Genomic DNA, 16,071 nt, shown 5'->3' with positions numbered 1-16,071 from the left:
CTTCCCAGCGGCGGCAATAAATATAACTCCAATTCACTCCCTCCCCTCTTCACAGTTTTTGCCTTGTGATAACGTTAGTGCGAGTAAAATCGTAGCTCTCGCACACAGGAATTGTAAAGAACAGCTATTGAACCGGAATTTTGCGACAATGTGTTAACTTGATAGATTCCAATTTATTTATTTATTTAACGGTGGAGCAGTGGTTTACCGTCGGTGAGACGGAAGTGGCTTACACTAGGTCCCTACTTAACAGTTGCGATGATCTGTCTTGTTGATTTAGGTACTCTTTAAACAGGGCTCCACTGCTGTAGCATGGTACCAGTCATCAATGTCTCGTGTAACCAGAGGATACATACTTGGTGCACAAACAGCTATGCAGAACTAATGTACAGTAAGAGATAACACTACAGAATGTTCAGAAAATTACAGGGACAAAGGTCGCATGGCGAGCGCTGGCAGGCACCACGAGCAACGAAGTTAAGGAACACTTTGCCCGCGTGTACGACTAAGCGCGTGACAAGTGGCGTTCCATCCTGGCGCTAGAAGAAGTTTCGCCAAACAGATGAAGCGTGTGCTGTACACAAGGTGGTTCTGCATCCAAAGGTAGAACTCTTCGGGCTGGGATTCTCGACAACCTACTACCCCAGCACTGATGCCCTCTTGAAAGGCCATGGCTTCCACATCACTGGCGACAAGATTTTATGGTGTTACTTTCAAGCCAATTTCAATTTTAAAACCGGCCAATTTCATGTTTGTATAAATTATTTTTAGTATTCATATCCATTTAACCAATTACATCTGCCCCTCTAGTATCTGAATTCAAATCAAATACGAATAATAAAATATTCTCGTATTGGTGATCAAAAATTCGAAAATTTGCTACAAGTTTTCGGACAGTTCTATACTAACAACACGAGCGAGTGTGTGAAAAATAACCTAGCGGCAAGGGGCGTGACTACAAAAATATTTTACACATAAAATGTTATAACGTTATAAGATATGTCATTTTATCTGGTGTAAAACATGAATAAATTCTTTTTAAGAAATTTCAAGCACTGACAATTTATTTCTCTCAGTAAATCTGCATAATGATATTTTAAAGAGAAAAGAATAATTCGGTTATCATAACATTGTTATCATGCGTATTTAACAAACAAATTGTTCATACCGCGCATACCGTCTGCCATCTACGAGACTTGACGTTATTACGCCAGGTTTTCACATGAGAATCTTAGAGCTATTGAGTATTAGTTTCTAATGTATTCGGGACTCATACAAAAAACAGCCACTACGTAAAAAAGAATACATGTCAAAAATACAATATCAATCCATATGTAACAACCCTGGAAGGAAAGGTCAAGACCAAAACAAAACCTGAAATATGATCAAGTGAGAAATTAAGAGATTCATACCATGCTGATCAGCAAGCAAACAACGCCTTAAAAAAAAAAGAAAAGAAAATCCCATCACAGTGCTGGAAAAAAAAAAAAAAAGACAATCTCCCACGAGAAGTCGGCAAAAGCAAAAATTTACCATCTTTACATAATTTACCCTGAAAGATCTTTTGGCTCCGACCCACCAGTAACGGCTTCGACATCTTCCACGACATCTTCCAGACTGACAAACGACAGAACATGGTTAGCGGCAAACATGCTCCGTTAACACAAGAGATGCCCTCAACAGCTGCAAATACAGTAGAACCCGTTTATAGTGAACCCGCCTATAATGAATTCCCAATTATTGTGAATTTCCGTCTCAGTCCCGGCAAAATGATGTGAGGTTATGTATTAATTTATTGGATATAGCGTACAACTTTTGTCAATGTTCATACGTTTTCCCGTGTACTACGAACAAATTTTGCCGACATAATGCACATTTATCTAAAATATTTTCATATAATTTACAAGTTTTTTCACAAAACGTCTATTCTGGGTCACATTGAAGTTTTTCTTCGCAATACGCTACTCGATTGTCCACTGTTCATATTATAAACAAGTTGTATTCGAGTGGCCTCTGTAGGCTTTGTGTAGCCAGAAATGGTGATCAGTTTGGTGAAAATAAAAAATTGTTTTCCCTGCATAGTTAAAGAATGGGCGAACGTGTGTACATTTAATATGTTATCAAAATTAAATTAAATAAATTACCGCCACAAAAAAACATATGTACATTATAGCAGCAAATTCAATATTTTTACGTCTCATTTTTATTGTTCACGTTTCTGGTATTCTGATCGAGTAAGGTTCGTAAGACTACCACTAGATAGAACTCTGTGGACTAAATTTTTCCATAGAAGGTGAGAAAATTTCGTTCCAGCTTTAGCAACTGCGACACTAAATGATACGTAGTGATCTTTGATGCGCCAGACTCGTTATTTTTCGTTTATTTACTTTTGACGGTAAAAAGAATTTTGTTTTCCTAAGCTGCAAATGTGCTTCAATAAGAAATACGTACATAAAAAAAAGGGTGAAAAACGCGGTAAAAACGTAAGGCATTATCTGTGCGAGATAAACTGGACATTATTGAAAAGGTAGACTCCAACCCCACTGTCCCGCACATGTTAATAGCAAAGGAACTGGGAATTGCAACATCCACATTAAGTACAATATTAAAAAAGCTGAATAATCTTCTTTCTCAAGCTGCGAAAACGTCAGAGAGTATTAAATGCCTGAAAAAAGGATAATACGCCGATTTCCAAGAACCATTAGGTAATAGAAAGTTTGTACATGTGTAGTTCATTAAAAATAATAACTGCATTTGCTCATAAAACTGTTGCTTTGAGTATTTTCATTCGTTCTTTTCTTGGCTTAGGCCTATGTGTAGTTAAGATTTTGCTTTTGAGTATGTATTGCAAATATAAAAGTTTTCCCAGATATAAAGTTTCCCCTCTATAGTGAACATATAAACTACTCCCTTCAGATTCGTTATAACAGAGTTCTACTGTACATTCACTTTAAACAGAAACTGACGTAAAAATAGGTAATAAACAAATTACATTCAAAAAAAATCCAAAATACATACCACTGCCTCTTTAAAACTATGGTCTAAAATAAAGCCGGATTCTAGCATGGGTTAGGAACATCATGGACATTTCCCCAGGAGACATTTAAATGTTGCTTCAACTACAAAACCAAACTGCGAAAAAAAAAAAAAAAAATTCTTTTGATGGTCGGACAGCAAACAAAATGCCTAAGCTAAATGAATTCGAATAATTGAAATAGTAAAATTGGTTTCAAAGTACAGTAGAGTCCCGTTATTCCAGACTACATGGGACCGGACCCCGTCCGGACCACCAACATTCTGGATTAAAAAAGGAATTTTTCCTGAAAATGCATGTAACACCAGTTTTAGATAGGCAGAACTATAAAAATCATAAATACAACTTTTAGTTCCAATACCACTGTATACTTCAACGAAGGAACTGACATAGATAATTTGCATGCTCTCGTGTGATCAAAAATCATGGACTTCTTACAGACACATTTACTCCATCGCCTCCCTCTTTATCAAGAGGACGAAAACTATTTATGTATATCACAGAATCCCCAAAATTTTAATGGGGGAAAAAAAAAAAAAAGCTTCTTAGGTTAGTTTGATTTTAACAGATACGCCCCTGTTGCACATGATTATGTCTGAAACACATAGTTAATCCAATCATAGTAGCTATCTGAAATTCGAAGCTCTAACTTTAAATTTAATTTTATTTCCATTTACTTTATAGGTTCAAAGTAAGACAGTAAAATACAAATTTTTCAGTTTAAAGGTGAGATAAAAAACAGGAAAAAATTAATTCTATCATGTGGGCCGAAATTCACCAATTGTGCTCCGCATGAGCAAAGCGTTAATTTCTGCTAAGTTGGAAATAAAAGAACATTAATATCCCATATTTAACCTTTACTTGCAAGCTATCAGTCTTTATTGAGTTTTTTTTTTAAGGACCCTTATTCCATTAAAGACAAATTAAGGAATTTTTAAGGATTTTTAAGGAGGCGTTACGAAAACCCTAACTGATGTAGAACTAACAAAACAAAACAGCTTGTGATGAAAATACAGAATTTATTGATGTGTAGTAAGGATAAAACCTAGTACATTAGTAATTAGTAAATCCTAGTTGAAATAAACCGAATGTCTTGATAAGTGTGTTCCAAATAAACGGCACTATAGCGTAAGCTAAAATGCACATATCTTGCACGTATACTAACTCTTCACGTGTGATTATTAAACATACAAATCATGACACTGGAACAGGAGGAAAAAAAAATAGAGCTCATTATTTTTTTCAAATCACAACAACCTGACCTTCACAGAATATAAAATGAAGCAAATAATCAATTTGACACGGACGAATGTGAGAAATGCACATTGGCCTACGGGTCCCGGAGCTCAGGACAAACGCGCAAACTTACCCTTCTTTCTTCTTGTCGGCGGGGGAGGACGCGGCGGGGCTCTGCGCGCCGCGCTTGTCCGCGTGCCGGGTCGAGCGTCCCTTGCGCAGCCGCCTGAAGGACTCGCGCAGGGACTTCTTGAAGGACTTGCGCCGCGAGATGGGCGCCTCCCCGGCCCCCGACAGGTCTGCAAGCGACGAGCGGAACGGCTCTTAATCCCTGAACGGGGTATCGCTCTGACCTGAGGTTCTCAGGACTTCCCGTTGCGCCCCTCTGGTGTTCAGACGCAAAAAATAAATACGGTTACTCCATCACAACAATTTCATTAATGACATACTGCTCTTTTTCGTAAACGTGGATCAGGCCTCGACATCTTGCAATTTCAAAAATTTCGATGCCGCTTGCGATGAAGCTTGACATGGCGTAGGACTTTACCTTTTGCTACTTGTTGAAGTCAACAATTGTGAACTGGTGTGATTGTCACGACAGTCGTAGTCGCCCGCGTGAAATAATAAGTTACTCACAGCAAAAAAAAATTAAATTGGTTGTCCGTAAAGTCGGTTTACGGACGATAGTTTAACGAGACGTCATATCAAAACATTGATGAAATGATTGCATACTTTATGAATAAAAATGAATCATTTTTATTTTAATTATTAAAGAATAAATACTTGAAATTATACTAGTAATCAGATTTTTAATATGCAAAAATAATTAACCTTTATTGCCCAAATTTTTGTTGTATTAAGAAATTAAAACCATATTAACTTTTCACTTCACTTTATAAACAGTCGAGTGGAAGAGAGATAGATGCGGCGCAAGCGTACAATGAGTGTAACGGGACAATGTGCATTACGGGACACTTTTTTGTGCGTGCAGCCGGCGTTCATCGATTTATTAGACGTTGTCATGTCAAAATACATAACAGGATGTCCACACAATTTGATAAAAATTTTTCCTGACTTTCCCAGGGTAAAATTTTAAATTTCCCGAAATAATTTTTTTTTTCAAATTATATACCTAATTATTTGGAAACACGCTACTTTTATAGTTGTGTTTAGGAATTAATAACCATTAACACAAACGTGAAATACCATGTACAAACATTTGTTTGAATATTAATACAAACACCCCCTCCGGCCAACCTGGTTATTATTCACAGCTGATATTTGTACACTAGAATATTTTGATATATGTATTTATTTAAATGATACATCTCTCTGCGACCGTGAGCCAAAACACACCCAGATAGGAGATAAGTAATAGAATCAGGCAGCGCCAACTAACATGGAAAAAAAAAAAGGTTCTCACTTAGAAATTAGCCAATGGAAAAATCAAACAGCAGACAAATTCAATAAATTTTCAGGTTTCAACTCATAACTATAACACCACTTGGCTCAGTGTAATAATAAAAAAAAAACACGAATTAAAAGAATTACTTAATGATTTTGTGGTATAATGCATCATTTACATAAAGGTCATTAGAGACGGTGATGGGAGATGCGACAAAGCGATGATGAAATAATGAGATGTCGAGATGAGATGAGACGACAGAACAATGACATGACAAGATGAGAAAATACAATACAATATGAGCCAGTGAGATGTGACAATGAGACGAGCCAACGAGACCATTAGATGAGCCGATGAGCCAACGAGACCATGAGATTAGCCAATGAGACAAAGAGACCATGAGATGAGCCAATGAGACAATGAGACCATGATGAGACAATGAGACCATGAGATGAGCCAATGAGACCATGAGATGAGCCAATGAGACCATGAGATGAGCCAATGAGACCATGAGATGACACGAGGAGAGCGAACGCACCGTTGGGGTTGAGCGTGCACTTGGCGAGCACGGGCCGGGCCCGCAGGTGGTCGAAGACGGCCAGGCCGTGGGCCGTGCCGGCCGCCACGAGGCCCCACTCGGCGTGCACGGCCAGCGCCGTCACTGCGGCGGGCGGGTGGAGCTGCAGCACCACGGCCGGCTGGAACCCCGGGCGCAGGGGCAGCGCGCCCGTGCGCGGCGTCAGCTGGTCGTGCCCCTTCCACACGAAGCCGTCCCGGTCCAGGACGATGTTCATGGGCACCACCTGCGGGGGGACAGGTCCGGAGACACTGTGTCAGGCCCCTTCCCCTGCATCTAGTGTCAAACATTCCCGACTTAACCCTTTAACTGCTATATACTTGGATGGTTTTGCAAACCCCTCTGTGCTGGAGTATTTAAAGCAAAAATGTGAAAATAACAAAAAATTTTATTTACACTAGTTTTTTGCTATATTTCCGTTCTGTTTTTTTTAATATTCTTTTCTTAAAAAAAATTGCACTTTATTTACACCATCCTAAAATTTATCATTTGTTTTTACAAATTTTTATTTGTTTTACTAGCTGCGTACATACGGTTGGCAAAAATTTGTAGATTTTAAATTTTATATTTTGAGAAAGTGCTAACAAAATAATTGTGGAATCGAGAAGTATATGTTTTGCTTTTAGTTTTACGTTAACCGCTCCTAAGATAAAAGAAACCAAAACATGTTACATGTTAATGTACAACTGATGCAGCATCACAATGATCGCGTCCGAGTTATCTTGATCGTCGCATTGGTGTGCATGTTAGAGCACATCGAGTTAACTCGATCATAGCAGTTAAAGGGTTAAAATGTCAAATAAAAATTCTAAAGATTGTAAAAATTACTGTTGGCCACGTTCCGCCTGAGCCGAAGCGTGCAAGAACCGGCCAACCACCGTGCGAGAAAAATCTTCTACAATATCAAACAGGTTAAGGCGGGCTTTTTTTTTTTAACTAATTGTTCGTGATTATATTTGAAAAAATTATTTAAATTTAATTTGCAAAAAACTGTATATATAATATTTGAAAATTAAAAAAGTATGCAATTATTTCATCTAAGTTTTCTTATGACGTTATCACGTAAAATTATCATACTGTAAACCGACTTTACAGACAACCCCCTTTTTTAATTAATGAATTTTCACTGCATTGCTTGAATTACTACAAGAACTCGCTCCAAGATTCACGGCCGTCACAATCAAAAATGCAAACTTACCTTGACTTCCTTCTCCACTGGCTCGGAGCCGATCAAAGCCACGATGACAGAGCCGGCCGTCCCGGCGACCACCAGCGTCCCGGAGAGAGGACACAGCGCCACTTTCTTCACGGCGAGGCGCGGGTCGTCGGAGTACGGGTCGAAAGTCCCCACCTGCAGGAAGAAGTAGAAGGAACCACCGTGTAATACCGGGACAGACCACACCGTGCAAATCAACGGGTGATGAAACTTACACGTCGACCGAGAAGACTATACGTTAAAACACCCGATCATCAGTGATGATCAGAGGGCACGGATGAATTCAAAACATTGTTTAACGCGACATGGTCACGAAAAGTTAGTACCGTATTTACCTGCACAGGAGACGTCTCTGTGTATGGGTCGCAATGCATCGTAACGTTGCGAGACCCTGCCCTCCCAGCCTTATATCAGAGGAATAAATATCATGTTAAGCCATTCAGAGGATCAGCTGGTTACGTTAAGTTCAAGGTCACGGTGACCTAGTTTTGTATTTTATATATTTTATCGTTCTGGAAGATTCTTGTAATTAATTTTGATATTTAATTATTTTATTGGTATTCACTTAGTTGGCTAGGTTACAATTAATGTGAGATTTTCAATGTTTTGTTTCATTTAAATGTTATATTTATAATTATTAGGCCTGTGTGTATATCAGTTTTGTGAGTTCGAATCAAACACGAATTCAAATAGGAAGAAAGAGAATTACAATCACACCAAAAAGGTTAGCTATGTTAAGTCAGCTACAGTAATTAGAGGGAAAATGTTTGTTCCAATATTAAATTTTGAAATGAATAATTTTTTCCCATCTCAATGGAGTTGTCCGTGTTTTGTGGAGGTGTAGTCCATAGTTGTTGACGTTTTATGTTTTCCCCACATCTCGTGCGCATGACGAAAATAATACAAATAACATTTTGTTTAAAAATTTGAAATGACAAAAATATGCCATGTTTTGATTTGTTCATGCAATTTTTTTCCATTACCGTTTAGCGAGACAGTAGCAAAAAAAAAAAAAAAAAAAAAAAAAACTTCCAATGCTTTTTGCATGTTTAAAACATCACTTACTCTTATATCAATCTGACAAATCTCTAGTACAAAAATTATGTATTTGATGAAACTTTCTAATGATAAACTGTTTATTGTGGCCAATCCCCAAAACATTTCTTAATTCAAGTGATTTTATTCATGTAATCGTCTTTTAATGATCAGCTTATGTTGTACTGTTATGACTAAGTGGAGGATAAAAATAAATGTGAACATCGAAGCGTTTAGTGTATTAACGCTGGCAACACAGACGGAACAGATACAGGTTATAACGTCAAAAACGTCTTTAAAAGAAAATTTACACACCAGACCACTTCGTACTTCAGTTAATTAAATAGATAAGTGGTAATGTCCAAATAAATATTAGATTTATACTTTAAAATACATGGTCTTATACGGAAAAGATACCTACACAACGCACTCGGTTTTTAATAGCGGGCCCGAAAACAACATGCTACGTTTACGAGAGAGATTTTTTTTATCCAAATTTTGACGCTTTAAAATATAGGTGCGACAATTATGCGAGTGCGACAATTATGCGAGTGCGACAATTATGCGATAAAGGAGGGTAATAGCGGGACCAAAAACATCAAGCGATGTTTGTGAGAGAGGGTTATTTAATTCAATTTTTGACGCCTTAAAATATAGGTGCGACGATTGTGAGATAAAAGAGGGTAATAGCGGGCCCAAAAACATCATGCGACGTTTACGAGAGAGGGTTATTTAAATCAATTTTTACGCCTGAAAATATAGGTGCGCCGATTATGCGAGTGAGTGGACAACGGGCGAGGCAGCTCTCACCTTCTTGAAGGGCGGCCACTCCTCGTCCTCCTCGTCCTGCGCGCCGTTGCTGCCGTCGCCCGCGATCTCGTCCCCGCTGAACAGCTGCGCGGAGCCGAACTTGTAGAGGGGCTGCAGCGCGACCCCGCTGGCATCCCAGAACCTGACCGTGCCGTCCTCGTGGCCCGTGAGCAGCAGCTCGCGGCACGGCGCGGCGCGCGCCTCCTCCTCCGACGCCAGCACCGTTCCCCCGTCCACCGGCCACGCCTGCGCCACGCAACGCTCCAGTTCCCGCTCCCCCGGAGGAAAACAACAAGAACCTATTCCGGCACATACAAACTCCTCGTGATCTGATGTAAGCTTTTGGACACACACCATTGCTTAGCACATATATGTCTGTAGAAGAAAACGGGGACGCACCACAACGCCGAACGTACAATAACGCCGAACGTACAATAACGCCGAATACCATAATGCCGAATGTCAAAATTGACCACAACGCCGACAGCTAGAAAATTGCTGTATACCACAATGCCGAATTACCACAACGCCGAAATACACTAACGCCAAAAAATGTCATTGCAGGACTGCCACAAAGGTTAGGTTAGGTAAGGTTAGCACACAAATTCATTCAGTTGTTTTTCATTTTGCTCCTGTGGCCCCCATTCCCCGCAAAATCATTTTTCGGCGTTGTGGTACACAGCAGTTTTCTAGCTGTCGGCGTTGTGGTCAATTTTGACATTCGGCGTTATGGTATTCTGCGTTATTGTACGTTCGGCGTTGTGGTATTTCGGCATTGTGGTAACGACCTGAAGAAAACTACAAAAATAAAAAAAACACAAATGACAAAAAAAAAAAAAAAAACACAAAACAAATTAAGCAAAAACATTGCTGTTGTCAGGATTTAACGCCACACAATACTCCTCAACAGGAATAAGGTCAACAAACAAAGAAAGAAAGAAAAAAAAAATACTGACCATATTCCTGTTGTGGAGTAATTGTGTGACGTTAAATCCTAACAGCAATTTTTTTGCTTAATTTGTTTGTTTTTTTTTGTCATTTGTGTTTTTTCTGTAGTTTTCTTCTACAAACATACATGTGCTAAGCAATGGCGTATGTCCAAAAACTTACATCAAATCATGCACTCCCATTGCACAAATCTTTCAAAGATAAAAGTCCTTGTGGTCGTAAAATGACTGTTTACACAAAATATTAAAAAAAAAATTCCTGGTAACTAAGCGAAAATATAAGTTTCTTGCTTCACACTCCAAGGTACATTTACGCCCGTGCTGAAAAATACAACTTTGCTCAAGAATACGTGTCAGAACCGCATTCCAACGAGACCAAAACTGAACATATGTATAAAATTTAAAATTATATGGGACAGTTAAATGAATGAATAAAACAAATAGCAAATTTCCTGGCGAAGACAAATAGAAAAAGAGTTTTCGAATGATTCGCTTAGTTGAAGCTTCGCACACAGGCCTATTGAAAACAATGACAGATGGTTAACTTCAGTTAGAGTTTAACAACAACAAAATGTTACTACCAGGAAAACTAAAACTTCCATATTTTTCAGCATGAGAACTGAAGTTTTTGACTGAACGAAAGATATTTGCCCCGAGATCTTTCAACGACTTCACTACAAATGCTAACACATGAATCCATTCATTTAAAACAATTTTACAGGGTTCCCACGTTCTTACACTAGACTATTTCCCCGAGTTTCCCTGTTTTCACGGTCCAACCTAAACAATTCCACCCCCCCCCCCCCCCCCCCCCCCACCACAAACGTCTCAGCAATCGTTCTTGCAGAAGATAACATACATATTTATTAATATACCATTTGTAACATGCATAGCAACACCTTAGAAAGGTTAAGAGGATACACATGACCTTTTTTAATAATAATAATAAAAAAAAACACACACAACTGTTCTACTAATACTTGTCGAAAACACACATCAAATTGAACCACTGACACTTTTTCGACCACACCTCGCACATGAAACAGGCCTTCAGTCGGGACTCCCCGCTAGGGGTACGAGGGAAGGGGACGCTCACCCACATCAGACTGAACCACCGACACTTGTCGACCCCACCTCGCACATTAAACAGGGGTACAAAGGGGGGGAGGGGACGCTCACCCGGTCGGAGTAGAGGTCGAGGACCTGGGCCCGGCCGGCGGCGGCGACGGCGTCCCACAGCCCCTGGGGCACGCCCGCCACGTGCTGGGAGCAGGTGATGGCGCTGGCGTGCAGCGACACCAGGTACGGCAGCGCCAGCATGCGCCAGTCCTCCGACAGCAGGTCCACGGCCACCAGCTCCTCCTCCAGGAGCACCATCAGGGCCTGCGGCTCGTCGAACTCTGCGGAGGACAAGGTCCGTCCAACACGCAACACGAGCGAAAACTTTCGCAAATCATCTCGTTATGTATAGGAAACATAACTCTCTTTGACTCAGGTAAAAGGCTATGTAAGAAGAATGTCAGATGTTTTTTAGAGTTGAATTTTTTTTGATTTACTTCAATTCCTCAAATATTTTTTCCTTGAATATCGAATCTATCGAAACTAAGGATTCGATGGTAATCGAGGATTAGAGAATTTCATAGGTCCGACCACCTGTATTAATTAACGCCACTGCGTACTTAGAACTAAGGTTTCAACCGGCAAACTGACGTAGGATTAAAAAAACGCAACACATATTTTCCGTCCGGCGGGGTCCGGGTTAACCCACCTTTGTCCTCGGGGTCGACGGGCACCGTGAAGAAGTCGATGACCCTGGAGGTGAAGTCCAGCACGCTGTGCCTCTTGCCGTGCTGTATCGTGATGGTGTGGCGGTCGCTGTAGCTGGCGCGGGGCATGCCCCCCGCGAAGATGAAGTAGTCATCCCTGCGGGAGAGGAAATTCGATTTCGTTTGGTATTGATTTTTGGAAAAATTGTGGAACAGTTTAAACCGTCGTGAGATGGCAGAATACTTTGTGCGTAAGTTCAAGGACGAAAATAAAAATTCCGTAAATTTTTAACTCAAGTTCCAAACCGTTTCTTCAAAACTACAAACAAATCAGCTTAAATTTGCACTTGGAAAAACCAACCTGAAAGATTTATGATATTTCCCTGAACAGTTTTTTTAAAAATGTTGACAGAAATTATTTTGATGAGTGTCTTGTCTTGAGCGGATCAGTGGTACAAACTGAGGCACAACAATCTAAATAGTGACTCATGGCGAGCAAGTCAGAATTGTCAACACCCTTAGAAGTATAAAAAATGAGTCTATCTTGCTAGAGTTTATTCCAACGGACATAAAAGGAAAATGTAACCAATTTTGGTTACTTATTTTCAGGCACGAAATAATTTTGTAAGATGTTAAGAGTCCAGGTACTAATTTTCAGATATGCTGCAACAATACCAGTAAGTGGTAGATCCAAGACGATAAAAATAAATACGAATCTAAGTCACCATGACAGCTGATCCATCTGAATGACTAAAAACTAAAAACACAATATGTATTTCTCTTAAATATACCTATAAAAGTCTGGGGGGGGGGGGGGGGGGGGGGGGGGGGGGGAGGTGTAATTGAAATAAATTTTAAGTTTGAAAATTTGTTTTGTTGATCTAGTTATATACATAAACTAGAATATTATTAAAAATTATAAATCATAATCATTGATTTTTTTTGTATAAAAACCAGGTGTGAATAATGTTGCAGAAAAGAAATCTAATTTTCTCAATATCATCTTATTCTCATAAATTTTTTTTTTATATAAAATTGTGTACGACATGGTGTAGGCCTATGTATTGGTAAAAATAATATGAAACTTTTTTTTTCATTTGAACTGTTCAATCGAATATCAAATTATTCATGAATATTGAATATTTAATTATTCAAGCCCACCAGTCATTTGCGACTGGAAATTTTTCTGCAGTTCCTGAAAGTGTTTCAACCCTCACGCAAAGCTTCTCGGGTTGATATCGGGAAAGTATCGCAAGCTTTCAGCGACCACAGATACGGCAACGGACAAACAAGCCACGCCCGTTGTCGCTTCGCGGATCTGGTTATCTCGGCCTTTCCGACTGGCTCACGCTATTTTATCAGTCGCCGCAAAGCCGGGGCTAAGCCGTGCGTGCGCGCAAACACTTCATTTACCAAGTAAACGACGTCAACCCACTTCCTGACAGAAGTCAGGTGTGAGCGAGTACTTCTTCCATTCCCAGTACTGCCAACAAAACTGTAATCATTTTACTATTGAAAAAAAACACAAATTGATGACATATTTTTAGATTATAAACTACACTATATATAAATTTAAAAAAAAAATTAATGTAAGTCCCTTGAATGCTTTCAAGAATATTTCCTGGGCGTTCACTCTCCTAAAATACAGTTTAAGAATTACAGAAGCAGTACTACACATCCGTCCTCAAGAGTACATACTATTAAATGCTTTTTTGTAAATGGAGTGCTTTCAAAAATATATTAACCGGTCCTTCATTCTCCTAAAATACAGTTTTTAAAAAAAATACAGAAACAGAACTACACATCCATCCTAGGCGTGCTATCAAATGATTTTTTTGTAAACGGACACCACTGAGATATCTCGAGCATTTTTCAAATAGCGTTGTTTCTCCTGAAGCTCTGCGCACCGCGTGTGTGCCCGGGCGGGCGGGGACGTTTAAAAGTTTCAAGATGGGCTGAGACTCTAGCTAATTTCTCTGCGTCAGTTTGTAACAATAATATCTCTATTTAAAAAAAAAAAAAAAAAAAAAAAAAAAAGATGCATGTACATTTTTACGCACGTTAATGTGTGTAGTGAAAAAACTTACTTTAATTTTGAATGCAAATAACTAATAGAAATATAATAATGAAAGGACTGGAGTGATATTATGGATATGACTGGTAATCAAATTAAGAATGGACTCCAAAGTCGAGCTATTGAATGCTTATTTTGTAAACGGACACCACCGAGATATCTTGAGCAGTTTTCAAAATTGTGTTTTTTTTTTTCCCCCCCCCCCTGAAGCTCGTCGAAAGTTTCGAGACGGGCCGGGCGAGCAGGTACGAGCGCTGGAGACTCACCCCTTGCCGTGCCGCCACAGGAACTTGGACACGGCCTTGCAGGGGAAGGGCCCGTACAGGGTGGTCGGCTCCTCCATGGGCTTCTCCCCGACGCCCGCGTCCCACAGCGCGTAGCTGCCGTCGTTGTGCGACGACGCGAAGTGCGCGCCCTCCCGGTGCCAGCACACGCTCTCCAGCTGCTGCGTGCTGATGAACGTCTGCGACACCAGAGAGATTTATTTATACAAACGTAAACGCCATATATATATATTATGATTATGCTATATAAGAGGGAAACCCTGCACGTTTATAAATAAATAAATAAACATATATATATATAAAATAAAAAAATTCATTTTTTTATTATTTTTAGTTTTTAGTTTTTTTCTACAGAAAGGGTGCTTAGCAATGGCGTATGTCCAAAAACTTACATCAAGTCATGCACTCCCATTGCACAAATCTTTCAAAGATAAAATTAACCAACTGTGTTATGAATTATTTTATTTATCACTGTGTGTGCGTGTGCGTTTGTGTGTATGTGTGTATATATATATAACAATTATCTTTTGGCACATATATCTGTTTTTTACATGCAGCAAAAATAATCCTGCCGCATGAGAGACTTAACAACATAGTTTCTTCCTTCACATAACGTGCCACAAATAATACATTTTAGAATAGATTAAAAATATCCAAGAAAAAAAGGTCTTCGGTAGGGAAATTGTAAACACATTGTGCTGAAACCACAATAACACCACAGAGTTTTTCAATACACCACATGACACAAAATGCAATTGATACACTATAAAGCACCAGAATAAAAATAAGAAAATAAGATCATTTAAATAATCAGCTTTTCAAAACAAATTAACTCAAATCGCAAACATGTAATCTTTTAATAAATGAAATTCAATAAATAACTGTTGCTTAGCATGAATTTTGTACCAAAATGTATAGACTAAAAAGATAGGAAAAAAATTATTTTAATATTTTCATTTCTTCCTTGCATATCTTAGTAACTCATTTTTATACATTACAGACAGTCAAACATTACTTGCGTACTAACAATTGCAGGTTTATTTTTTACTGTTCAGAGTAATTCTGTCCCTAGACATGCATTTTACAAATTATTTTATTGCAATCCTAGTCAAAGCAGCACTAAGAATTTTGGTGAAGGAAGTATGTATTAAGAAAAATTTTAGTGCCATATTGGTTTAAAAATACACTCTCTTTAAATATAACCAAATGTTTAAAAATAAAACCATTAAATCTCATCCAATCACCGGTATTACCAAACGTGAGATTTGAGAGACAAAACTTAGAGCTATATTAATCCAAAATGGTTGCCTTGTAATGCAGCACGTTTACGAGAGTGTACTGGCATGTAAACAGGTGCGTGGTAATTCACCGGCCGGGAGCAAGCGTCGTGGTTACGGGGTCCGCTCACCTGCTCCGCCCCGGGGGACCGTCTGTTCCACAGCACCATGAGGCCGCGGTTGTAGCCAATCAGAATCTTGTCCGGATTCCCCGGCTGCTCCGCTATGGCTTCCACTGCGCCCGGATTGATCTTGTAATCCTCCGGGACACTGGCGGGGGTGGAAAGAGAAGGAGGGAAGGAAACAAATCTGTTCATTCGTTCACGAGACAACCAACCATAAAAAAAAATAATCTATAATTCACGTTTTATACGAGTGAAAAACTTGATGACATGTTAGAATTAAACTTA

At 39.2% G+C, this 16,071-nt stretch overlaps 1 protein-coding gene across 6 annotated transcripts in view; it reads right to left on the bottom strand.

Annotated features, from left to right (window-relative positions):
* Nucleotides 1–16,071, bottom strand: part of LOC134541466 (lethal(2) giant larvae protein homolog 1) — a 57,191-nt gene that overhangs the window by 27,315 nt on the left and 13,805 nt on the right. For all 6 annotated transcript variants that reach the window (XR_010076638.1, XM_063384944.1, XM_063384945.1 and 3 more), the window contains exons 6-13: nt 15,793–15,931; nt 14,367–14,563; nt 12,029–12,183; nt 11,440–11,660; nt 9,314–9,559; nt 7,451–7,603; nt 6,214–6,478; nt 4,404–4,569 (exon numbers count right to left, since the gene is read on the bottom strand). Coding sequence is in view for 5 of the 6 variants with exons in the window: in XM_063384944.1 (XP_063241014.1) it covers nt 4,404–4,569; nt 6,214–6,478; nt 7,451–7,603; nt 9,314–9,559; nt 11,440–11,660; nt 12,029–12,183; nt 14,367–14,563; nt 15,793–15,931 (1,542 nt within the window). In the remaining variant the exon portion in view is untranslated. The remainder of the gene's footprint in view (nt 1–4,403; nt 4,570–6,213; nt 6,479–7,450; nt 7,604–9,313; nt 9,560–11,439; nt 11,661–12,028; nt 12,184–14,366; nt 14,564–15,792; nt 15,932–16,071) is intronic.

The sequence above is a fragment of the Bacillus rossius genome, chromosome 18 (genome assembly GCF_032445375.1).
Source record: "Bacillus rossius redtenbacheri isolate Brsri chromosome 18, Brsri_v3, whole genome shotgun sequence".
Classification (NCBI taxonomy): domain Eukaryota; kingdom Metazoa; phylum Arthropoda; class Insecta; order Phasmatodea; family Bacillidae; genus Bacillus; species Bacillus rossius.
Note: the sequence above shows the minus strand (reverse complement) of the source record. Positions and strands in the feature narration are given on the sequence as shown.